This window comes from Meles meles, chromosome 14 (genome assembly GCF_922984935.1).
Source record: "Meles meles chromosome 14, mMelMel3.1 paternal haplotype, whole genome shotgun sequence".
Taxonomy (NCBI): Eukaryota; Metazoa; Chordata; class Mammalia; order Carnivora; family Mustelidae; genus Meles; species Meles meles.
In genome coordinates this window covers 8,242,663-8,270,118 of record NC_060079.1, presented here as the reverse complement: position 1 = coordinate 8,270,118, position 27,456 = coordinate 8,242,663, and the positions used below count along the sequence as shown (strand labels likewise).

Below are 27,456 nucleotides of genomic sequence, written 5' to 3'. Positions count from 1 at the left end.
TGTGTGTATGTGTATTCATTTAAATCGAGGCACATTCTGGTTAGTGACCTGTGACCTGACTTGGCTGCATTCATAGGAGGCAGAGTTGGAATGTCAACCAAGACAGGCCATCTCGACCGGTCACATACTTAACCACTATGCTGTGCTCCCTCCCTTACTTCGCATCTCAGTTTAGAGAGCTGATAGGGGTAAAACAAAATTGAAATCAGTTACGGCCAAAAAACGTACAAAAAAACAAACCCCCTAAAACAAAACAAAACAAAACAAAAAGCCCCAAACCCATTACAATTAGGTTCGCTGCCTCTATTCTTTCCTAGGCCTACTTGTGTTGTGATGTGATTTGTGTTATGATGTGAATTACTCACTTTGAACTTTTGACATAATGAATTTTTTTTCTATAACAGAAACGACACATGGCAGACAAATTAGTCAACACAAAGACAGTGATAGGTAAGATAACAGATGAAGCTTTTATTCCCTTTCACTATAAAAAAAATATCTAAATGGGACCAGGTACATGTGCTGTGTTTCATAACATTTTGTTATTTAAAGAAATATAGAAAGCAAAGAACAACAACCATCAGGAAACTGTTTCCTATATGCGAGAATCATCAATTATGTTAATTAGAATAAAATAAGTGAAAAAAGATGGGAAGTTGGAATATTTGGGATATGAGCAATTCTTATGTCAATAAAAAGAATCTGGGTGTTACATAGTCTCTCTCAGTCCGAATTTCAATATGTGCTAACTTTGTAATTGATTAGAAATATATAATGTTGCTTTTCAGGCCATTAGCCAGTATCTTAGCAAACTGTTTTCTCTCTAGGATCAGAAATAACTTAACATAACTTTACATAATAGTCATCTATTCTTATGTTAAGTTACATTATATCATATTGTTCTATTTTGGTTCAGTGCATGTGAACACAGTTTACATCTCTTTCCAGTTTATTTCAAGGTTTAATTAGTGAAGACAGTAATTTATAAAGAAACACATTTAGTTTTTTTGAAAAATATCTCTTATTATTTTGGACTTTACCTAATTCAGTTGTTACAGTTAATACATAACTCTATGTTTTCCAGTGTTAAGAGAGAATACATGGAAAACAGTTATGTGGAAAGAGGTAAGAATGTATTTTTTTTTAAAGATTTTATTTATTTGATATATATAGAGAGATCACAAGTAGACAGAGAGGCAAGCAGAGAGAGGGGGGAAGCAGGCTCCCCGCTGAGCACAGAGCCCGATGTGGGGCTCAATCCCAGGACCCCGAGATCATGACCTGAGCCGAAGGCAGAGGCTTAACCCACTGAGCCACCCAGGCACCCCAGAGGTAAGAATGTATTTTAAGTGAGTAATAAGCACCTCCCGTATTGAGAGTTACAGATTTTTATCTCTGAAACATGTCTTCAAGAACTGTCATATTATCCTATTTTGTAGATGAGGAAGGAAGTTGAGGACCAAAGAGAATAACTAATTTGCTCAAGGTCACACAGCCCGGAAGTGGTGAAAAAAAGGTTTTAAGTTTAAGTCTCGTTGGTTGGAAGTCTACATGCTTTCTAATGTGACTCTGTGTTACTTTTGTGTCATTGACCGGGATTTTAGAGATAATGCTTCTTCACAAACTGTTGCTCAGGGTACAAGGTAACCTTACACGGAGACTACCTCAGGGAAAGTCTTCATGAATATTTGCCCTTGGGGTAGCAGTTAAAGGCATAGGGGGCTAGATACTTTGTCCTCATTAATAATTCCTTGCTGACCAGTGTAAATGCCTTTGAAGACCATTTGTAAGAGTGTTTTGGTTTCTAAGTATCATCAGTATGTCTTTCCCTGAGAGAGATCAAGCAGGAGAGTTAATCATGATTGCATTTTGCTCCTCTCATTGGGGCTAAGAGAAAAAAGTCCCTGAGATATCTACTCTATTCCTGGTTGGCAGAGTCTCAGGGGAGAGGGTTGGTGAGAGACAGAGGACAGGAGTGAGGCTGCCATGGGGGCGGGGGCGGGGGGACTTTTTTCTGCAGAGGGATGATTACGTGATTGAGTTTTTTTGTTTTGTTTTGTTTTTTGTTTTTTATTACACGATTGAGTTTTAATTTACTGCCATTGCCTTCCACTAGAAGAATGAATTACACAGCTAGAGCTGAGGACCAGGAATTCTTGTCTTTCTGACTCCTTTTACCACCTGTACAACCAAATGCAGCACTTTATAGATGGAAAAGGGAGTTGATTTGGGGGTCCTGTGGGCAAAGAGAAAAAGTTTGTAAGAGATGTACCGGCCCACTCTTAGGGAAACCTTATCCTATGTTATCTGATAACTCCCTGTTATCAGGTCCCTGGGAGCATAATCTTCTGTGTCAATATCTTTTCTGGGGGGAAATCTAGTTTTAATTACGAAGTGTCAACTTGTCTCATTCTAGCCATTGTGAGATCTTGCTGTTAGTTGTTTATATAAGCTACCAATGCTTTTTGCTCACTGCACTGTGAACTTGAAGGAAGTTGTGAATGTTTAATTGTCAGTCCTTTTTCTCAGCATTTACGGACACTTACAGCTTTTAAGGTTCTCTCCTCACTTTGATCCAGAAGTATTTAATTGATCTCTGCTGAATTAATGAAGATAGAAATGATCTATATAATCGTATTATGAAAAGAAAAATAGTCTCCTTGTTCTTTTCCTCCTCAGAAAGAAATTATTTTTTTCAGTATAGTCCAGAAACTGGTTTAGGAGTGAACTTTACCCTCTTCCTCTGCCCACCCTCCCTCCCTCTGCCCCACTTTTCTCGCTGCCCAGGAAGGGCCTTCCAGTTTCAAGAGCTGTGTCCCCGATACTTAGCACAGTGTAAATCCTCAAGGGGTTAAAGAAAAAGTACACAGGAAGAAAGCATTAAAAACTCATACTGCTTTCTTCACGTATTGTTCCTGGTATTTACATCTTTCTCTTTTAGTTACAAGTTAGAATTCCTTCATACATTCAGTCAACAAATATTGATTGATCGATTGACTAGTGTGTCAGGTGGAGGGAGATGGGCATTTTTTCTGCTCTGCCTGGAGCTTACAGACCAGCAGAGAAAAGCCCACCGTTAGGCAAGCAATTACGGTGTGATAGTGTACGAAGAATGCGTAATTGCAAAAACAGTACTACCAATAAGTCTGTTTGGATTTCTCAACCTTGGTGTAAGGGCCTATTTAGCCAGAGTGCTTCCATCTGCTTAAACAACAATTTTGTTGTTTAAAACTTAAACTGTCCCTGCCCCCCTTCCCCCAGGGGACTTACTTAAAAACAAGTCCCTGGAAACCAGTCCCAGGTAACAAAGCCCAATACAAGGGTGGGTCAGGCCAGGTGGAGACATCCGATCAGTGGGGGGAGGGGAGGGGCACATACTGTCTCCCTAGTTACCAAGGAGTATGGGCCCCGCCCTTTGGGCACCTTTTGGGTGCCAATTCTGCCCAAGGTGATAGGCTGGTTCAAATGTCTACTAGGGTAAATTGTAATTCAATTGGTCACCTAGCATGACTGTGCAGCTTTCTCTGTGTGTTACAATTTTATTGGCCACCTGTGCGTGGCCAGGCCCAACGACATGGCCTTTGCCCTTAAAAGCTAGTCTGTGAAGCAGAGAGGGGTCACCCTCTCTGTAAGAGGCACGGCCCCGAATGTTCGGTTTGATTCTCAATGCTTGGCGCGAAATAAAGCTTTGCTTGACCTTCGCTTTGTATCAGTCTCGCTTCTTTAAACGTGGACCCATTATTGGGGGAGCCAACATTGGGGACCCAACACTTGGCACTATTTACATTTGGGGGCCAGAAAATTCTTTGTTGTGGGTAGTTGTCCTGTGCATTGTGAACTTTTAGCAGCATCCCTGACCTCCACCCACTAGTTCCCAGTAGCATAGCCTCCTAAAACCCGTGAAGTTGTGGCACCCGGAAATGTTTCCGGACATGGCCAAATGTCCCTGGGGGGGAGGGAGGGGACTCTAGCCCCCAGTTAAGAACAACTCTTTTAGAGGAATGACTCCCTCAAAAAACAAAATTGTTCTCATGTAGCTGAAGTTTCTTAGCATGGCTCCAGGATTTTCACATCCTAATTATTCTTAAGAATATTTGATGCATTTTGACTCCATTTTTGCTTTTTAAAATTCATGCTTCTGTGATTTCTTTCCTGGTTTAAAAGGTAAATGTGGGTGACATTGTGAAGGCCTCCAATGGACAGTTCCTTCCTGCAGATGTGGTTCTGATCTCTTCCAGGTTCGTTGTGATTGTGGGCATTTAAGAAACTTTTTTTTTTTTTAGGTTTATTTATTCATTTTAGAGTCTGCAGGGGACGGTGGCAGACAGGGAGTGAGAGTCTCAAGCAGCCTCTGTGCTGAGCACGGAGCCCCATGCAGGGCTCGATCTCACGACCCCGAGATTGCAAGCTGAGCTGAAACCAAGAGTCCGGAACTGAACAGGTTGAGCCACCCGGGCTCTCCCATTTAAGGAATTTTATTCTGAATTAGAAATTTTAAGAAAGTCATAGGCCTTCCCTGTCACCCCTTTCTCTATCCCTTTCTCTATATTATAGACCAGCAAAGTTACTGCAGAATTGTGGAATCAGCAAAATTTTACCGTGAAAGACGGATAGTAAATATTTTCAGCTTTGAGGGCCACGCAGTCTCTGTTGTAGCATCAGAAGCAGCCATAGGCAATATAGAAACAAATAGGTGTGGACATGTTCCACTAAAACTTTATTTATAAAAAGAGGCAGGGCCCAGAGTTAGCCTGTGGGTCATACATAGTTTGCTGACTGCTATTCTGTATTTCTATTGTCTTTTCTTTAATTTTGCTGGACATATTTTCTCCTTTTCTAATTGTTAGATTAATTCCATCCCTTCTTAATTTATTTATTTTTTCAGCGTAACAGTATTCATTGTTTTTGCACAACACCCAGTGCTCCATGCAATACGTGCCCTCCCTATTACCCACCACCAGGTTCCCCCAACCTCCCACCCCCGCCCCTTCAAAACCCTCAGGTTGTTTTTCAGAGTCCATAGTCTCTTATGGTTCGCCTCCCCTAATTCCATCCCTTTTATAATTTCTACAGACATTCAGCAAAATTTAAAATATTTACACTTATGATCATATTTTAATCTCATAATAACTCTGAGGTGTTCCCTTTCTATAAACAAAGTGACTCACACAGAGAAGTAAGTGATTTTTTTCAGTACCATTAAATGGACTCGTCTGAGGCCCAAGTTTAAAAACACAGCCTCTGTTCTTTTTGTAGGACTATATTGCTTTATTCATTGGCTGTTTTGGAGGAAACTTACACAGAGACTCCCTGCAATGGGTATTTCCTTTCCATGAGGTCATGTCTGACCACCTCTCCATATGCTTCCATGTTGGGCCCCCTGGCGAGCTTGGCTGTCCCCTCCTTCATGTTTTCTGTAAGGAGAACACAGTCCAGGGCATCTACTGTAGTGGCTACAGTCATGAACAGCGCCGCGTTTGACATGTTGGGTAAACTCTCTAGCTAGATCAGGTCATAATCACTCAAAGTGATTAAAAAACAGAAGTTCCTAGCCTTCTAGACACACATCCTCTTGGAGCATGAAGAGATTTATTGGGAAGAGAGATTTGCTCTGGAGCCATTGTCTAAGCTTCTGGAAAAGCAGTGATACCAACGCTGGTTCTTATCCCACCAGATACACTTTGTTCTTTTGCCGTCAGTGCATTAACCCACCGGACAAAGGAACTTAGTGCTGCCAATGTGTTTCTCTTGGGTTTGGTCAGGAGTATGGGGTTCACACGGAAGCCGGGGGGTACGATAAAGGGCTTTGTTTCTATAACCTCTACATCATTGGTATGTGTGACTTTCTTTGCCTCTTTCTTTCTTTCTTTCTTTCTTTCTAAAAAGTACTGCTTATGTGAAAACCAATCTCTTCTGGAGGTTGGAGAGAAGCAGGGGAGAGACAAAAATCATTATGCTTGGACTTTTCTTTCTGGAAGTCTTACAGATGATATTTTCTAAGTTTTCACCCTGCCCCTATTAAACAGTTTAGACACACACACACACACACACACACACACACACACACACACACACACACACCAGTGTTTATCTGATTGGGCATAAAAGCAAGAAAACCAAACTGAGTTCCAGAATGAACTGAAAGGTAACCCCATGTCAGTATAAGCTTTTTCCCTGAGCGTTTCTGCCAAACCCCAAGACCATAAGTTTCCATTTCATTGAGCATAAGAAGTAGGTGATTCTTACATAAAGGTGAGAACTACACCCTTAGTTAAAGGAGAACGAAGAGTAAAAACCACCATGCTGCAGGGGGCAATAAAGAAATGTGCTTGTCTTGACTGGCATAGGGCGGAGGGAAAACATTCCCTGGGAGAATTCAAGCGGCTCATGCAGATGTGAGCTCTGAACTCACCTTGTCTGTGTGCTGAAAAAATTTTAAGCAGAGGATTTAATGTGATCATGGAAAATAAAAAAGAAACCTCTAATTAGTTAGAAGGAGATAAAACAGAATGGAAAAGGTAACAACCCAAAAGGTAATGGCTGACAGTTTTTCAGAATTGTTGAAAATTTGTCCCTTGGCTTCATTGGGTTTCTTGGCTCTGAAGGTAGACCTAAATAATTGGAAACATCAGACTAATTTTGAGTGTGATCATCAGAACCGTACGAAAGGTGTTCATATTGTTCAGAATGAGGGTAAAGATATCGATTGGCTAGAAACCTTCAACTCTGGATATTTGTCTAAAAATTTGCTTTAATATCTAAAAGATTAGACATAGAGTATAGAGAGTTTCCAGACATATCAAGGGGGGAAATTATTTGAGAAAAAGGAAAAGCCCTCAAAAGTAACTAAAAGAATAGAAAAAAGTCAAAAAGAGGGAGAAATAAAATGCCCTTAATCAGGTAGTTGAATAAATAAAAATTATCAATTACAAATAAAGCAAATAGATTTCAGAAGTGAAAGAATATTATAAAATTTCCAGCTATATGTTGTTTACAAGAATTTCACAAAACACAAGTGCTCAGGAAGATTGAAATGAAAGGATGAGAAAACACATACAGAAAACAGAAAACAAGTCCAGAAGAGATGGTATCACCATTAGATACAATAGACTTTGAGACAAAAAGTGTTATTTGAGTTAAGGTATCATGGAAGAAAAAGAAAAAAAGCTACTTCATAATAACAGTTTCAATTCACAGAGAAATGTCACAGGTTAAAGATAAAGAAAAAGTTAAACAACTACAAGAAATTTACAAACTCAACATCCTACTAGGAGGTTTCAATATTTGCTTTCAGGAATTGATCAAATGGAGAAAAAGGTCAGTATGGTGGTAAAAGATTTGAAAAGCACAGTGATTACCTTGACATAATGGCATGTATAGAGATTTTTGGTGTATTGTGTATCAAAAAGTGATGTATACATATTCTTCACAATTCTTCACAATTAGGAACACTTGCCAAAATTGTTAGGACATAAGAAAGAATCAACAGATTCTGAGAGACTGGTATTCCACAGGCCACTTGTTCTGACCATAATGCTATTATGTCTGAAATCAGTAATAAAAAGATAACTAGGAACCTTATATGTTAGAAATAAAACATGCCCCTAAACAACTCATTGGCCAAGGAGGCAATCCTAATGGAAATTGGAAAATACTTAGATTTTAGTAGTTATGAGAATGCATCAAACCTCCTATGATACAGCTAAGTTGACAGACTTTTATTTTTAAAATATTTATTTGACAGAGAGAAATCACAACTAGGCAGAGAGGCAGGCAGAGAGAGAGGAGGAGGCAGGCTTCCTGCCGAGCAGAGAGCCCAATGTGGGCTCGATCCCAGGACCCTGAGATCATGACCCGAGCTGAAGGCAGAGGCTTTAATCCACTGAGCCACCCAGGTGCCCCAAAGTTGACAGACATTTTTAATTTAAAATGCTTTCATTAAAAAAAGAAGAAAAGCCAAAAAAAAAAAATGAGCTTAGAATCTAGTCTAAAAGATTAGCTGCAGTAGAAAAGAATAAACTCAAAGAAATTATGCATAATAGAAAAAGATCTTGGAAGTTCTTACTTTGTTGTGTCACTGGCATCTTTAGTAAAGATATATTTTTATTTTGTGGGTATATGGTCTTGGCTGGCAAAATTGATACAGATTGCTTTACTTTAAACTTGATATTCAGTAAATGAGATACAATCCAAAGAGTAAGACTGAATTTAAGACTAAGTAAACTGTAATGACAATTTTTGTTATTCTTTGTGGCATTTTCCCCCCAGACAAATAATTTTCATGAGTAAATTGCATTTGACATGGAATAAAATCTGACAAAGAAAATGTTCTTTAATTCAGTGTCTTGATTTCTTAACTGGTGAGGTTAGATAGAAATAGAGAAGCCCAGGGTGCCTGGGTAGCTCACGTCATGATCTCAGGTCCTGGGATCGAGCCCCGCATCAGGCTCCCTGCTTGCTGGGGAGTCTGCTTCTCCCTCTGCCTCTTTCTCTCTCTCTCTCTCATGAATAAATAATAAAATCTTAAAAAAAACAAAAACAGAGAAACTAAAGTGTAGTGTTTGTCTGAGAGCCCCTGCTCTGCCCAGAGTTATCCTAAAGATTTTATTCTCATTACAAAGGCCATCGAGGGGCGCCTGGTGGCCCAGTCATTTAAGTGTCTGTCTTCGACTCAGGTCATGAACGCAGAGTCCTGGGATCAAGCTCCACATTGGGCTCCTGGTTCACTGGAAAGTCTGCTTCTCCCTCTCCTGCTGTCCCTCCCCATCTAGCTTGTGCTCTCTCTCTCTCTCTCACTCATTCTTTCTCAAATAAATAAGTGCATAAATAAAATCTCAAAGAAGAAAGAAGGCGGCCATAGAGCTTGAGCCATTGGGAACTGCAATGGACCCATCTTAGCAAATAACAGAATTTTAGGTTTGACCTTAGTTGTGACCCTGATTTGTTCTGAGCTATGTAACCTCTTCTGTTCACCCTCAGCCATTTCTCTTTTTGGGATTAAAGAGTAATCACGCAGCTCTATGAGGGTAGAAAGTTTTCTACTACAAAGTGAATTTTAGGCTGGTAGTATTCGACTGCTAACTTCTCTTGAAAAAGTAATTGTAGTTCTTTCAGTTTTGAACAGCCCTTTCAGCTGTTGATGTAGGTCCCATTTCACTGTTAACATTGTTGGGAATTTGATTTTTGGAGAGACAGTGATTCAGTGTTATTTGTTTTATTTTCCTTAGTGAACCTCAAGTAACATGTTATGTGGCAACATCTAATCTGGATGGGGAGACAAATCTGAAAATACGACAGGTAAGGATACCTTCGAAATCCTAATTTTGTGCTTAAGCTCACAATGTGAAGTTTTGGCAGGTGCCAGTTTTTTTGTTTTTGTTTTTTGTTTGTTTGTTTTTTGTTCATGAAGAAAAGTATCTCAGTGCTGTGTGGGTATGATTCATCCTCATCAGTTATTTACAGGGGACTTTAAAAAGAACACGTAGGAACTAGGTGATATGGTACTAGTGCAAGAAAAAAAAATGTCCTATAAAACACAGATCATATAAAGGATAACATGCCTTGATGCATATTATTTTGAGGATATTTTTGCTCTTTGGTGATAAAGCTAGTCATGATAAATATCATAACTAGAGTAAAGGGTATAAATGAGCTCTGAGTGCATATACCACTGCTTTTTAAATTATCATTTGAATTTCAGAGTAAATTGTGATAATGAATGCAAGGAGATAGTTTTCTAATTAACTTCTTATTAATGGAAAAAAGGTGATCTTTAAGATAATTTAAGGTAATTGAGCCTTTGCTTTGTCACTTCAATAAGAAGTCTTTAAATTTACATTTGATTATTTACATGTCTGCTAATCTTTTTTTGCAAACTTTAATTTGATTGAAAATGCAAAAAATTTTAGAATTTATTAAAGTAATGTATCATCTTTGTAAAAATAATATAAATAATATAGGAACTTTGTCTACTAAATCTTCACCTTCCAAATCCCACTTTTATCCCCAATACTAACTGTTGTAATAGCTTGGTGGTACCCTCTTGATTTTTTAAAAAATGCAATTGTAGACTTCTGTTTCAGGGGAAATGAAGTAGACATACTTTCTTTTATTTTCCCTGCTAAGTACAACTAAAAACTTTGGACATTACATAGAAAACAAATATGAGAAGATACTGAAAGAGTGATAGAAGAAGGTAGATTGTGGGGCCTTGGAACCCAGGGAACAACAAGGTGGTGAGTCATATATACCTTTTGTCATATATACAAGGCTTAGAACTGAGGAAACCCAAAACCCAGAAAAACCAATTGATACAGATAAAAAAAAAATGCCCCAACAAATGCCTACTTTCTCTAGTCAAAGGACCAGCAAGGGGGCAGTCAGCAAGACAGAAAGTTTGAGACAATGACCACTCTTCCCCAGTCAGACACCAGAGTAAAAATTTGGCCCCACTCTCACCTGTGCCAGCAAAGATTGAGTGTGGAACCTAGAATTTCATCTTTACCCAGCTTTAATGAGGCTTCCAACTCCCCCAAAAATACAGTGTCAGAGAAACCAAGTAGGAAGCCAAGAGTTTGATTTTATAATAAAGATAGTGATAAGGCCCTCCTCTCTTTTCACTGAGTCAGTGAAGACTACATGGACAGCAGTAATAAGGTGCTGCAACCCCTTAAGTCCAGGGAGGTAATGATGGAGGCCTACAGGGGAGCCAGAGCTCACACTCCTGCCCAGCTGTAATAAGGAGCCCCTCCATTTGGTTGTCAACAGAGGCCAGGCGTGCAACTTGCCTTTCTGTCCCCCATCTTGCTGTAATGAGGCAACACTCCCGTCCCCTATCAGAGTAGTGTCAAAGGAAGCCACCTAACAGAAAGTGTAATGATATCCAGATCTTATAAAACCAGATGTCCAGATTTCAATAAAGAGTCATTCATTATGCCAAAAACCAGGAGGATCTCAAACTCAATGAGAAAAGAAAATCAGGGTGCCTGGGTGGCTCAGTGTGTTAAGCCTCTGCCTTCGGCTCAGGTCATGATCTCAGGGTCCTGGGATCAAGCCCCATGTCGGGCTCTCTGCTCAGTGGGGAGCCTGCTTCCCCCTCTCTCTCTGCCTGCCTCTCTGCCTACTTGTGATCTCTCTCTCTTTCTCTGTCAAATAAATAAATCTTAAAAAAAAAGGACAATCAACTAATGCTAACACAAATATAATGAGCTGCTAGAATTATCTGAGAGAGATTTTAAAGGATCCATAAGGAAAAAAGTTTCAGTGTGCAACTACAAACATGCTTGAAACAAATGAAAATATAAAATGTCTCAACAAAGAAAAAAAATCTCAGCAAAGCGATAGAAGACTTAAAGATGACCCAAATGGAGGGGGGCGGCAAAAAAAAAGATGACCCAAATGGAAACTTTAGAAGTTAAAAGTACAGTAAGTACTTAAGGCATCAAAAACTCTTAAGGGATGAGCTCAACAGCAGAATAGAAGGGACAGAGGAAAGAATCCATGAACTGAAAGATAAAACAGTAGCAGCTTCCAACTTGAACAGCAGAGATAATAGGCTGAAAAAGAAATGAGTAGAGCTTCAGACACCTGTGGTTATATAACCAAAGAGCTAACATTCATGACATGAGATGCTGGAAGGAGAAGAAAGGGTGCACCTGAGAAACTACTGGAAGAAACAGTGGCTAAAACTTCACAAATTTGCCAAAAGACATAAACTACACATTTCAGAAGCTGGGCAAGCCAAAAAGGATAGACCCAAAAAGTCCATACCAAGACACATAATAGTAAAACTTCTGAAAACAAAGAAAAAAATATTTTAAAGCAGTAAGAGAAAAAGGACGCTACCTAGGGGAAAGACCCTTTGTATAACACCAGATTTCTCATTAAAATCCAGGGAGGACAGAAAAAAATGGCGTAACATTTAAAAAATGCTGATAGGGAAGAACTGTCAGTCCAGAATCATAGACCCAGAAAAATATTTTTAAAGAATAGAGAATTGAAACATTCCCAACTGAAGGAAAAATAATAGAATTATTGTCACAGGACTCATTGTGCAAGAATGGCTAAAGGAAGGTCTTGAAACAGAAAGGAAACCATAAAAAAGGAACATAAGAAGAAAGGAAGAAGGACCATGATAAGCAAAAATAAGGCTAAATACAATAAGTTTTTTTTTTCTCTTGAGTTTCCTAAATTATGTTTGGTGGCTGAAGCAAAAACCTTAAAATTATCTAATATAGTTCTAAAGGTGTGCAAGAAAATATTTAAAAATGTGTAACAGGGGAGAGTAAAGAGACATAAAAGGGAGCAAGGCTTCTACATTTAAATTTGTAAAATGATGATACAAATGAACTGTGAGAAGTTGCTTATAAATAATGTAATGCCTGGGCAACCACTACCATAGTTATATGAAGGGAGATACTAAAAAACACTATTAACAAACCAAAATGGAATCCTAAAAAATGTTCAAGTAAACCAAAGGAAAGCAAGAAAAAAGCAAAAGCAAAACCAGAGAGGACAAACAAAAATCAATAATTCTATTAAATGTAAATGGTATTAATATGCCATTAAGTATTGGATTAAAGTAATAGCTAGTAGATTAAAAACATGATCCAACTATATGCGGTCTATTCAAAACTTGTTTTAATTATAATGGTATAGGCAGGTTAAAAGTAGAAAAATGGGGGCGCTTGGGTGGCTCAGTTGGTTAAGCATCAACCTTCCGCTCAGGTCATGATCCCGGGATCTAGGATCCAGCCCCATGTGGGGCTTCCTGCTCAACTGGGAACGTGCTTCTCCCTCTCCCTCTGCCTCCCCCCACCCCACTTATGCTTGCTGTCTCTCAAATAAAAATTTTTTTTAAAGTAAAAAGATAGAAAAAGATATATCATGTGAAGATTAAGTAAAAGAAATCAGGAGTGCCAATGTTAATATCAGATCAAGTAAATATTAGAGCAAATGAAGTTGCTAGAGACAGAAAGGAACATTTTTTATCATTATGTAAAGGTAAGAGAGTCAATCCAACAATATGACATAAGAATGCTAATGTGTGTATACATCAAAAAACAGAACTGCAGATATGTGAAGCTGAAAGTGATAGAACTAACAGGTAAATATACAAATCCACATTTATGGTTGGAGACTTCAGCAAGCCACTTTCGTTAATTGATGGAACAACTAGATCGAAAATTCTCAAAGATACGGAACTACAGGCCGTTAATCCACAGGATCTGTTTGATATTTATTTATACAACATTCAACAATACCCAAAAAAAGAAAGACCCACATTCTTTTCCGTGCTCAAAGAACATACACCAAGATAGATAGCTGTGTCATGAAACAAGCCTCATAAAATTAAGAGTTGAAACCATGGAGAATGTGTTCTCCAACCATGGTGGAATAAGGCTGGAAATCCGTGACAAAGATAACAGAAAAACTTAAAAACCCTTGAAAAAGGTAAATTGAATAGCCCAATAACTACTAAGAAAATTGAATTTACAATTTCAAAAACTCCCCCAGAAGAAATCTCAAGGCCCAGGGGGTTTCACTGGAGATTTCTAACAAACATACAAAGAAAAATTAATACACAGTCTCCTCCAGAAAAAAGAAGAGGAGAGAACATTTCCGACTCATTTTATGAAGCTGTTATTATTACTCTGATCACCCAAACTAGACAGAAACAGTGAAAACACAAAAAACAACAAAAAAGTCTAATATCCCTCATGAGTATAGACATCCAAGTTCTTTAAAAGTATTAGTAAGAAGAATTCAGCAATATATGAAAAGAATTACAAAAGTTTATTCCATGTATTCAAGGCTTGTTTAATAATTGAAAATCAATCTATGTGATCCACCATTTTAGGCTAAAGAAGAAAAATGATAATATCAATAAATATAGGAAAAGCATCTGACAAAATTCAGTGTTGATTCATGAAAAAAGCTTAGAGAAATGTAGAAATAGAGGGGAACATTCTCAACTTGGTAAGGAACATCTTCAAAAAAACCGAGAGCTAATATTAAAATATATGTGGTGAAATATAAATGGAAAAGACTAAATGCATTCCCCCAAGATAGGAAACGGGCAATCTCAGCTCTCCCTACTCTTACTCATACAGCACTGAAGAGGCAGAAAGTACAATAAGAGGAAAACAAAGCATACAGATTGGAAGGGAAGTGTTAAGTCTGTCTCTGTTTGGTTTTGACATAGTCGTCTAGATAGAAAAAGTTGTCTATCTAGATTCCCAAGGAATCTAAAATAAAATGAAATAATGTGTTTTGGGCAAGGATGTAGGATACCTGATAAACATACAAAACCGCTTTTATTTCTGTAAGTGTTCAAAATATGAATTAGGGGGCACGTGGGTGGTACAGTTGGTTAAGCATCTGACTCTTGGTTTTGACTCAGGTCATGATCTCAGGGTTGTGAGATTGAGCCCTGCATTGGGCTTTGCACTTGGTGACTCTCTCTCCCTCTGCCCCTGCCCTTTCTTTCTCTCTAAAATAAATAAATCTTTTTAAAAATATGAATTAAGTATAAATCTAACAAGATAGACAGGATCTGTATGCTGAAAATTTCATTACAATGTTGATGAAGGAAATTAAAGAAGATTTAGATAAATGGAGAGATAAACAGTGTTCATGGATTGGAAGACTCAAACATAGTAAGAATGTTAAGTCTTCCTGAATTGAAGTTCAGGTTTAATGTGACTCCTATGAAAATACCAGCAAGATCTTTTGTAGAGATAGATGAGCTTATCCTAAAATATGTATAGAAATGCAAAGAAATTATAATAGCTAGAACAACTTTGAAAAAGCTGCATAAAATGGAAGGAATAAATCTACCTGATTTCAAGTCCTTCTGTGACTACAGTAACCAAGAATGTGTAGTTTTGGTAAAAGGATAGACACACAGCTCAAAGCAGCAGACTAGAAAACCCCAGAATAGATCTACACAAATATCCCCAAATGGTTTTGTCAAAGGAGCAAAAGCAATTAATTGGAGGAAAAGATGACCTTTTCAACAAACAGTGCTGGAGCAATTGTATGTTCATAGGAGAAAAACAAAGAATTCTTGACCTCTCATATTTTATACAAAAGTTAACTAATGATTTATCATAACTTAAATGGAAAACTATAAAACTTGTAGGGAAAAAAATTTGGAAAAAAAAATTTTCAGAATTTAGATTAGGCCAAGATTTTTTAGAATCAATCCTAAAAATATGACCCAGGAAAGGAAAAACGGATCAATTGGACCTCATCAAAATGAAAAGTTTTTGCTTTTGAAGAGGATGAAAAGACAAGCTGAAAACTGGGAGAAAATATTTGCAAGCCACATACCTGACAAAGGCCTCATATATGGAATATATAAAGAACTCTCAAAACTCTACAGGAAAAAAAAAAAAAAAGCTAAACTAAACAAGTCAATTAGAACATGGGCAAAAAGAGACATTTCATAGGACAGGATAATAAAATGGTAAATAAGCACATGAAGATAGTTTCTATATTGATAGCCATTAGGGAAATGCAAATTAAAATCAAAGGGCAATGTTACTACACACCTATCAGAATGGCCAAAATTAAAAATAGTTCCAACATAGCGGTTCCTGGGTTGCTCAGCGGTTTAAGCCTCTGCCTTTGGCTCAGGTCATGATCTCAGGGTCCTGGGATCGAGCCCCGCATCAGCCTCTCTGCTCAGTGGGGAGCCTGTTTCTCCCTCTCTCTCTGCCTGCCTCTCTGCCTACTGTGACCTCTCTCTGTCAAATAAATAAATAAAATATTAAAAAAAAATAGTTCCAACACCAAATGTAGGTAAAGATGTGGAGAAACTGGATCATTTGAACACAATGGGTGAAAATATAAAATGATATAGCCATTCGGGAAAACATTTTGGAGGTTTTGTATAAAATTAAACATGCCAATATTAGACAACCCAGTAATTGTACTATCCCAGAGAGATGAAACCCTATGTTCACATGACAGACAACCTTTATGCAAATGTTTATAGCAGCTTTATTAGCAATAGCCAGCTGTCCTGTAGTGGGTGAATGTTTAACTAAGATACATCTATACTTATTTTTGTTTATTGATCTTAAATCCAGCCACCTTACATCTCTCTTACATGTTTTTATGATTTTTAAGTCAAGCAGATAGGACTTTTTGGGTAATAAATTCTTTCTTTAAAAGTTGGTTCGTTTTTGGTGTTTACGTTTCAGTAATCATACCTAATTTCTTTTTATCCCAGTCTTATGGCATTACCTAGAAACTCCTGAGCAGTTGCAAATAAATTTGGTGATAGAACTTAGTCTCTTCTTGATCCTAACATGGAAATGCTTTAACATTTTATAGTTAAGTGTGGATAGTTGCTTTTTGTTTGCTTTTACCAAATTTGTGAAGTTTTGCTAAGAATTCTATTTTTCTAGAATTTTATTTTAAAGATTTTTACTAATTTTTTCAGCCTCTCAATATGATAATGCTTTTTCTTATTTAATTCATTAATATATCACCCTTGAGCATCTGTTTTTGAGCGTGCTGGTAATACATATTTTCTTTTTCTGGGAAATAATTTATTCATGTTGTTTATTCATTTTTATATTGGGATATTTATGTTTTTGTTGGTTTATAGGATTTCTTTACATATTTTTCATACTAATTCTTTATGAGGTATATGCGTTATAAATGTCTAGAAGACATTGACCCTTCTGGTAACTTGCTCTTGTACTTCTTTAAGGCATCTTTTGATTAACAGAAGTACATCTCAAACTGTTTCAGTGTAGGTTTCTGAGTGTCAAAATTTCCAAGACATTGTTTGCATGCTTGAAATATTTGCATTAAATATTTGCACTGTCTTTCTCTATCTTGTATTGCTGTTAAAAAGACCCATGACAATTTGGTTCTTGTTCTCCTGAACATGATCCGCTTTTTCTCTCTGCAAAGTTGAGATCATCTTATTGCAATGAGACATCCTCTAGATCAGTGTTTCTCCAAGCTTGATCCCTGGACCAGCACTGTCAGCATTCTTTTGGAAATACAAATTCTAGTGACCCACCCCAGACCTACTGAGTAAAAAAATCCTGGGGGCAAATCTCAGCAATCTGTATTTTAAAGACTTCCAGATGAATCTGATGCAAGCGTATCAGGTGATACGTGGAATCAGTATTGTAGATCCTCGCTGTTTGAAGCATGGTCCAGAGTTCAACATCATTAGTCATAGATGTATCAAACTTGATATGATGTTTGGTTAAATTGACTAAGCTTTCAAAAATGTTATTTTTCTACAGAGTTGATGAAAACGTAACTTTCCTAACTCTTTTAACCTTATTACAATTATTTGCAAAATGCTGGGGTGGAAAAGTTTTCTAACAAAGTTTCTGTTAAAGTTTTATGTACATTATTTATTACCTGATAAATGCAGTACAGTTTTAGACTCTGATTTTCTTAATTTGCTCTTAAGAACCACTAGAGACATTGACCTTTGCTATTAAGATTAAATTTTCATGATTTTTTAACGGTGACTTTATCTTACAGGCTTTGTCAGAAACAGCTGAAATGCAAACAGAAAAACAATTGTCAAGCCTATCTGGAAAAATAGAATGTGAAGGACCTAATCGTCATTTCAACACCTTCGTTGGAACCTTGTATCTAAATGGTAAAAGGTATCGTCTTTCACACCTCAAACCTTTTTTTTTTTTTTAAGATTTTATTCATTTATTCGGCAGAGAGAGATCACAAGTAGGCAGAGAGGCAGGCAGAGAGAGGGAGAGGGAAGCAGGCTCCCTGCTGAGCAGAGAGCCTGATGTGGGGCTCGATCCCAGGACCCTGAGATCATGACCTGAGCCGAAGGCAGTGGCTTAACCCACTGAGCCACCCAGGCGCCCCTCAAACCTTTTTTTTTAATGGAAAATAAAATGTGGCAGTTTTTGTTCTCTTGGTTGATAACATTTTAAACCTTTATGCTTTTTTGTTTTTTACTTGATGTTGAAATACCTGAGGGGTCAATATATTGGTTTTTTTTTTTTTTAAAAAAGGAATTTTTAAGTAAGGGAGGAAAGTGTATGGCATTTTCTTAATCAGTAAACCTGCAAATGGAAAGACTAGAGAAGTCCTCAGTCCAAGTTCCCTTTGCCGACAAGCACTCAGCACATCCCTTGGGGTCAATTAGTGGAAAGAACAAAGTTTTGAAATTCATCAAAGAAGAGAAGCCACTAAGGTTTTCAGTTTGATAATGAAGGATTTTTCCTAATTTCTACCCCACTTAGCTTCCACTTAAGACTTTTACAGAAACATCTTTATATAGTAGGTTGGCTGTGCTGGAGGGGAGGAGGACAGGTAAATATGGCCGACTGAGCTTCCTTTGTGTGCTCTGAATGCCCACGTGTAATCTTTTCTGCAGATTACCAAGTCAGCACCCAGGTACTTATTCCTCCACCTAATCTTCCTGACAATAAGTTTTATAGTCACCCGACGCACAAGAGATATTTTCTCTCTAAAAGTTTAGTCGACATACTTTGGGGTTAGTGAGAAATGGATGCTAAAACATTGGTTTTCCATGCTCTTTTAGAAAGAGGTATTTCCTATGAGGACACAAATGTTTTTATTGCTCTTTACCCCCAAAGTTGAACTTGACAGAAAGAAATATACGTAAGGCGAAAACTTACACTTGCTTTATATTGTGAAAAGAAAAGGAAAATCTTTTTTGGTTTACTTATAAATGTTCTTCTTTATTTTTAGCCCTGTTCCAATTGGACCAGATCAGGTCTTGCTAAGAGGTACACAACTTAAAAATACTCAGTGGATCCTTGGCATAGTTGTTTACACTGGATTTGAAACCAAATTCATGCAGGTAAAACAACTTGTGATGATAAGTAGTATTGCCTCTAGATTTTTTTCTTCTTTTAGGAGGTGAGGGATTTAGTATTTATCTCTTGAATTTAGGAGGATTATTTCTGGGAGCACCTGGGTGGCTCAGTTGGTTAAGTGTCTGCCTTTGGCTCAGGTCATGGTCCCAGAGTCCTGGGATCAAGTCCCACCACAGGCTCCACACTCAACAGGGAGTCAGCTTCTCCTTCTCCTTCTGCCCCTCCTCCTGCTCAAGCTCTCTCTTAAGTAAATACACAAAATATATATATATATTTTTTGAGGAAGCTTATTTCTGTTTATTAACCTGAACTTTGAAGGGAGGTCCATATTTCATTTTAGTCTATCTGGCTCCAATTTATGGTAAGATTATTTTGTCCAAAATGACATTAGAAGTTCTGTGTGAATTCCTTCTCTCATGTACCATTCCTCTCAATCATTTTTTTTCTTCCTTTTTTTAATTCCATAATGAGCAAATATTTAATAATATATATACAGACACATAAATGTGCAGAAAACACTTCATGTTGGCAAAAATGGTACCAATCTGTACAGACTATTATGTGAATTGCTATTTAAGACTTAAAATTACCTTCTATATTAACATAGGGAGAGGCGCCAGGTTGGCTCAGTCAGTTGAGGGTTGGACTCTTGATTTCAGCTCAGGTTCTGATCTCAGTGTTGAGGAGGGATTGAGCCCTGCATGGGGCTCCATGCTTAGAGCAGAGTTTGCTTAAGCTTCTCTCTCCCTCTCCCTCTACCCCTCCTCCCACCTGTGTGCTCTCTCTCTGTCTCAGATAAAAAAATAAATCTTTTAACATGTGGAAATGATATAGTTACCTTAGAGAGTCTAGGGGAGAGAAACTATTATAAATATTGCTGCAGTGAACATGGATAGTTGCTTATTTACTTTATTTTTACCGAAGATAAATCTCTAACATTGAAATTGTTGAAACAAAAGGAAGCATGTTTTTTGGAAGTTTTTATTTCAATTCCAGCTGAAGGGAGATGGGTGGGGATGGGTTGAATAGGTGATGGGGATTAAGGAGGGTACTTGTTGTGATGAGCACCAGGTGTTGTGAGGAAGTGTTGAATCACAAAATCATATGCCTGAAAGCCAATCGCCATCTTTGTTTGGGAGCAGGAACTCTTTGCATGTTTATTATTCATGAGAAGTAACTTGACAGTAGGTCTACCCATTATACCCATTAATGGACAGTAGGTTCCATTATAAAGTAGGAACTTTTTGCATGTTTATTATTCATGAGAAGTAACTTGACAGTAGGTCTACCCATAACATTTGGCTTTGACTATTCCTTCTATAAATATCTCTTTAGTACCTATGTAATGCCAGACGCTGTGCTAAGACCTTGGGATCTAGTAGACCTATTACTTGTCCTTGAGTTACTTGCAGTGTGTGAAGGAAGACAGTCGAGCTAACATATTAGCAAGGGGTCCCTCAGGAGCAGTGAGTGTAGGATGTTCCATGTCTACATAAGAGCTCTGTCCAGCATGATGTTGAGGCTGCTGTGGGGAAGTGGCATGTAAAGCAAGACCTGAAGGCTGAGTAGAATACATGGAAGTGTCAAGAGTGTGGGGAAGTTCAGAAAGAAGGGAGGCAGGTAGGACAGAACCAGACCAAGAACTGGCATGTGTCCGAGGGCCATGTGGGCACTGCAACTCAGGGTGACTGTCATACAAATGGTAGAGAGAGAAGGCACGGAATGGTGACAGAGGAGTCTGAGGAAAGTTGGAAGCTATACCTCTGAGACCTGGGTACATGTTCTTGCAAAGCTATGACTGGAGACACTCCACTCTGTTTCCCAATTTCTTGCCTTACTTTTCTTCTTCTTCTCATTCCTCCTGCCCTGGGAGTGTACCCTGCAACAACGCATTAATGGGTAAGATTTCCTTATACTCTATATACTAGAAGTCCCAGACTAAGACAGTGATGCAAACATACTCTATCCCCAACTAGAAGTTTGTATTTAGGCAGGGAACCAAGGGCAAAATAGAACACACAGAATCATGACCCATGATTCAGTTGTAAAATGGCGACCCTCAACCAGTATCAAATGATCGTGCTGTCTTAATTGTACACCTGGTAATACATCACTGCATCTCAGGTTTAAATGTTACTGTTCATGTACGAAGCCCACTCCATGATCCTCACAGTGTGGCTTGTCTGTGGTGCAGCTCATGAGAAAGTATGTCCTTCTCGATGTTCTGTGAATGTAAATCATTGCAGAAGTTTATTATACATGTTGATTTTGTTGTTTTGGGATAACAGAAATCTCAAAGAGGGCTTTTCCGTGACTTTAGGAAAGAAAAACTAGTAAATGTCAATATGTCCTTACTGAAAGATTTTAAGTACAATACCCTTAGTTGAAAACTGTTCTATATTGTACAACTTTTGAAGACATAACTTATACAGGTCAGCAAAAGAGAAGGAATGACATGATTGTTTTGGAGATATTATACATAAGTATATATGTGCATGGATATATGTATATATATATATGCATATATATATACAAATTATGTGCACACACACACGGATGTTCTCTAATAAGAGGCTTAATGTGGTTAAACCTAGAAGTTAAAGAAAATCTTGTTCCTATGCTTTGTAAAAAAGTTGAGTAATTGATAGTAATCATATCTTCATAACTTGTAGACTTTGAGGATTTATGTTTCTACTTTAAAAAATGTAGAAATGGTAAACTTAATCTGGCAAAGTGTGATTGAAAAGTTAAATGTCTATATCTATCTGTCTATAAATATACACAGATATATATGTCAATTATATATGTTATATATTAAAAAATTAAATATGCATATATTTGCTAATATTTCAGACAATTTTCCACAGACAATTTTAAGAAATTTACGGGCAAATCTGAAATACTAATAGAAAATTATTTGAAACTCTCTCTGTATCCCTAACCCAGAGCTTCGGTTTCTAATATGCATGGCAGAGCAATTATTGTACTGGTAAAATCTTGAATATTTTCCTAATAGACTCAGATGAAAGGTATCTTTCTATGGTTTTTTAAATAAAGCAGAAATAATTCAAGAACTATAAATAGTAAAGCCAATAAATTACTATGGTCTTTTGATCTTTTCTGTTGTTATGAGGGAGATCTGTACAGATCACCTAGACTGATTTACCACATTTGATTTCTTTTATTTATTTATTTATTTATTTAATTTTATTTATTTATTTGACAGACAGAGATCACAGGTAGGCAGAGAGGCAGCCAGAGAGAGAGGAAGGAAGCAGGCTCCCCGCTGAGCAGAGAGCCTGATGCGGGCCTCGATCCCAGGACCCCGAGATCATGACCTGAGCCGAAGGCAGAGGCTTTAACCCATTGAGCCACTCAGGCGCCCCTTGATTTCTTTTAAAACCCTAGAACTCTGGGGTGATCATCTGTGTGAATATGTTCTTTGTGAATTAGTAAAAAGCTTTAAGGACGAAAGTGGAAAGCCATGTCTTTCAACAATATGGCACACTTTTTGTCTTCTCAGTTATTTGACAAAAAACGTGTTCTACTTTTCAACTGTTGGGATTTTTTTTTTTTTACCTCTTCTTGCCATCAAAGTATTCATGCATTATAATTCCTTTGATTGTTTTTCATTCTTTTTGGTGTGTGTACATGTGCCATTACACAGAATTCTATCAAATTGCCTCTCAAGAGATCAAATGTTGAGAAGGTGACCAATGTGCAGATCCTCGTGTTGTTCCTGCTAGTCCTGGTCATGTCCTTGGTGAGCTGTGTAGGAGCCATACTCTGGAATGAATGGTACGGAGAAGGCATTTGGTACATCAGGATGAAGGGTAAGTGTCCAAGGGAGGTAAGAAGATACCATTTGGGGAGTTATAATGCTGTACCCCTAAGTATTAATGAGTTTAGAAACAATGTTTCCTTCTTAAGATCTTTCTGCCAGTTCCACATAATTTTGGCATTCCAGAATAAAGGAGAGGCAGGAGTCAAGGCAGAGGAATGAGACTGTCAGCCAGACAGACAAGGCCTACATTTTTGCCTCTGCCACTTAGTCACCAGGAGAAGGTGGACAAGGTCTTTTACTTCTCTAAGCATGTCCTCCCTCATTTGAAAATGGCCATAATATCCACCTCCCTGGGTTAGTACAGTACTCTGTGGACAATGAATGATGCCAAGAAAATGAGGACAAGGGACCCTGAAGGGAAGTCAGTGCTTACATTGACCAGAAGATCTGTAAAAGATTTAAAAGTAAACTGATCCTTGGCATTAAAAGTTCAGTCTTTTTTTTTTTTTTGGCTTATATCTTTCCATGTTTTCATAATTAACCATCATACATCTTTCTGCCTTTTCTCCTCTATCAGCTGAGGATTTTAAATTTTTCTAACTTCCCTTGAGAGGATCTGACCGGGAACATCTTAAAAATAAAGAAGCTAAGAGAAATACTTTGTACATTGGATAAAAAAGAAATAAAAGATTCATTCTTATGCAATCTGGATTTCTAGATTGTGCCTATCTAGTTTTTATCTCAAGCTTTTAGATTTTCAACGATTTTGAAAGAGTAATCTCAATTTAAATGTGTTTATTTAATTTGTCCTAGCTCAGGGCTGTGAATATTATCTTATTTTGAAACAGACATAAATTCTTTAAAAAGTCACTGATATTTTGATGTTAACAAAATGTGTCAATGTCTGCATACCCTACAAATGACCTATTCTTTCCTTCTTGATCAGACTTCTTGAAAGAAGAGACAACCCTCGTTGTTTCTATTTTCTTATATCCTGGTCACTCTTGGGTCCATTTCCATCTGCTATCTACTTCAACCAGTCTACTAGAATTTTAACTCAAGGATAGGAGTCAATTTCCAATTGCCAAACCCAGTGGTCATTTAAAAAAATTTTAATTTTTATAATTCTTTTCAATGTTCCAGAATTCATTGTTAATGCACCACGCCCAGTACTCCATGCAATACATGCCCTCCATAATACCCACCACCAGGCTCACCCAGCTTCTCACCCCCCACTCCTTCAAAACCCTCAGATTGTTTTTCAGAGTCCATAGTCTCTCATGGTTCATCTCTCCCTCCAATTTCCCTCAACTCCCTTCTTCTCTCCATCTCCCCATGTCCTCCATGTTATTTCTTATGTTCCACAAATAAGTGAAACTGTATGATAATTGACTCTCTCTGCTTGACTTATTTCACTCAGCATAATCTTTTCCAGTCCTGTCCATGTTGGTACAAAAGTTGGGTATTCATCCTTTCTGATGGAGGCATAATACTCCATAGTATATAGGGACCTCATCTTCCTTATCCATTCATCTGTTGAAGGGCATCTTGGTTCTTTCCACAGTTTGGCGACCATGGTCATTGCTGCTATGAACATTGGGGGTACAGATGACCCTTCTTTTCACTACATACGTATCTTTGGGGTTAATACCCAGTAGTGCAATTACAGGGTGTAGAGAAGCTCTCTTTTTAATTTCTTAAGGAATCTCCACACTGTTCTCCAAAGTGGCTGCACCAACTTGCATTCTCACCAACAGTGTAAGTGACATTCTCTCACATTGTTTCCAGTGGTCATTTTTTAAGTGGGATCTAATTGGATCCCTGATTAAAATCTCTTCCGATTAAAAAAAAAATCTTTTCCCTATTTGATTCATAGAAACTTTGACCCACCTTTTAAATGCTGGCATTTTTCAGGATCCTAGGTTCACCAGGAATGCCTCAACTCGGGTTCATAAATCTTGTCAATTTCATGAAAATTTCATTTTATATATGTATGTGTGCATGTTTTTTCCCCACAGAAGGGCCTTCACTGGTTTCTTAGGGATTATCTTGTCCAAGAAAATCCTTCCAAGAGCGCTCACTTGCTCTAATAATTTCACCTGTAATCCATCAGTCGATGTCCTCTACCTATTTGCCACCAGCTCAGATTGCTCTATGAATAACGAACTCATTGTTGCCTGGACATTGTTTTCCAGGTATCATGTAGATTTCTTTCTTTTTTTTTTTTTTTACTAAAGAAATCATTTTATTTTTTCAGTGTAACAGTATTCATTCTTTTTGCACAACACCCAGTGCTCCATGCAAAACGTGCCCTCCCCATTACCCACCACCTGTTCCCCCAACCTCCCACCCTTGACCCTTCAAAACCCTCAGGTTGCCCCAACCTCCCACCCCTGACCCTTCAAAACCCTCAGGTTGTTTTTCAGAGTCCATAGTCTCTTATGGTTCGCCTCCCCTCCCCAATGTCCATAGCCCGCTCCCCCTCTCCCAATCCCACCTCCCCCCAGGAACCCCCAGTTTGTTTTGTGAGATTAAGAGTCATTTATGGTTTGTCTCCCTCCCAATCCCATCTTGTTTCATTTATTCTTCTCCTATCCCCCTACCCCCCCATGTTGCTTCTCCATGTCTTCATATCAGGGAGATCATATCATGTAGATTTCTTAATTCAGCATGTACAAAATTAAATTCATCCTTTTCCCCCACAAACTATTGTCTTTTTCCAGTATTCTCCATGTAAATTGTAGCTACTGCCATCCAACCATCATCCAAGCTGAAAACATGAAGGTCACTCTTACTTCCTCCTTCTCAGCTTCCTCTTTTCCCCATTCCTACGCCTATGGCCATCACCATCCAATTAGTCCCAAAGTTTTGTTCATTCCACCCTTTCAATATTTTCTCTGTGTGCACTCTCCTTTTCATCCCCAGACAACTGCCACAGTTCTCTAACTGGTCGTCCAGCCCTCAGTCAAGCTCTACTCCAATCCATTCTTCATACGGTTTCCAGAAAAAGATAAAAAATAGTTATGAATAGATGCAGTTGCTTCAGTGTATCTTGTTGTTTACACTGGCTTGGTAGACTACTGCCTGATGGCTCACTGTTTGTTTATGTAAATGAAGTTTTATCAGAGTACAACCATGCCTATTCATTTATGTATCATCTGTGATTTCTTTCAGTGCTACAATAGCAGAGTTGAGTAACTGAAACAGAGACTGTATGTCCTGCAAAACCTAAAATATTTACCCTCTGGCTGAAGACTCCTGGCCTACGGGGTCAAGATAAATCTCCTTTAGCATGCCATATCAGGAATTTAATAACCTAATCCTGTCTCCATCACCTGATTCCCCACCACTTCTTCCTGAGCACTTGGTCTCTAGCCACAGAAGACTGATTTCTGTTCTCTTTCATGATCCTTCCATCCACCAGCTGCTTCAGCATCTTTAGGCCTTTCATCTTGTGCTCTTCCTTCTGCTCAAATGCATCTCTGGTCCTTTCTTGACTGGACACCTGTCACTTCTCATTTCAGTCCTAGATGAGGCCTTACCTTCTCCAGTAGCATTTCCTATATCTTGTCTCCTTCTTTTAATTTGATTAGGATCCCTATTGGCTTCTATAATGATATCCTTAATAGATATCATTCCATTTCCATGTTTTATAATTATTGGTTGTGCCTCTCCCTCCCCCCAGCTAGATTGTGAGATTTTTGAAAATTGTGAATTTTGGGGAGTCATTGTATCTTTAACTCCAAGAACAGTACCTTTTCATAATAGGAATTCAGTAATTTTTTGGCTAGAAGAAATAATTTTATGTTTAGAAGAAGAACTGTATAGTTTTCTAGTCCAGTCCCTTGTTTCATGAAAGTGAAACAGATTCTGTATATTTGCCAAAAAGCACAGAGGAACTTAGTGGCTTATGTGGAGTGAGAATACACAATTGGCTATGCACTATACCACTCTACCCAGGATATTCTAGTCCAAAAGAAAAAAAGGTATTGAGCAATTAAAGTATAACTGTATTTTCAGTAATTACTAAATGTAGCAAAGCACTAAAGCTCTGGTCTCTACTTCTCTGTCATCAAATGGTCATAATAATATCTGCCTCCAGTATTCCTGAAAGAATGATTTCTGACCATGAAGTCATGCAGTAAGTTTAAAAGTATAATCATGGCAAATAAGGGGAAAGTTAGTAAACTCAATGGTGGTTAAGAGTTTGAGTAGATATGATAGCAAATTAAACTTGACTTTTAAAGTGACAGGATTTAGAAATCTAGATTTAACTACTATTCTAAATTAGAAGTGTGCTCCCTTTTTAGGAAAAGTGAACATAAAATTTTAACTTAAAATTATCTAATTTTGTCTCTCTATATATGTATTTGTGTTTAATTCATTAAACTTTACAAATCAATTTGTATTCTTTCAGTTATAACCCCACCTCCCATAACTCAACATATAAATGTAATGTTTAAGGTTGAAATACAAGTTTTCAAAAAGACCTCTACAAAGTAATATATATTTATCCCCTCGAATTCCTTCTAGATATTTTTCAGTAAATTTCTCTGACATTAGAATTTTTTTCAATCACTTCCCCTTCACCCCCACAGCTCTTTCTTTCATTTAAAAAAATTTTCCTACCCCCAAACCCTCCACATTGCCTCTCAGATTCCTCATATCAGGGAGATCATATGATAATTGTTTTTCTCTGATTGACTTATTTCACTCAGCGTAATACCATCTAGTTCCATCCATGTCATCGCAAATGGCAAGATTTCATTTCTTTTGATGCCTGCATAGTATATATATATATACATCCATTGTATATATATA

The 27,456-nt window shown here is 37.8% G+C and overlaps 1 protein-coding gene across 1 annotated transcript in view; it reads left to right on the top strand.

Annotated features, from left to right (window-relative positions):
• LOC123925269 (phospholipid-transporting ATPase IB-like) overlaps positions 1-27,456 on the top strand; it is a 207,669-nt gene that overhangs the window by 16,019 nt on the left and 164,194 nt on the right. The window contains exons 5-11 of the mRNA XM_045978516.1: positions 405-450; positions 1,085-1,125; positions 4,165-4,238; positions 9,228-9,297; positions 17,521-17,648; positions 18,724-18,835; positions 22,519-22,684. Coding sequence (XP_045834472.1) covers positions 405-450; positions 1,085-1,125; positions 4,165-4,238; positions 9,228-9,297; positions 17,521-17,648; positions 18,724-18,835; positions 22,519-22,684 — 637 coding nt within the window. The remainder of the gene's footprint in view (positions 1-404; positions 451-1,084; positions 1,126-4,164; positions 4,239-9,227; positions 9,298-17,520; positions 17,649-18,723; positions 18,836-22,518; positions 22,685-27,456) is intronic.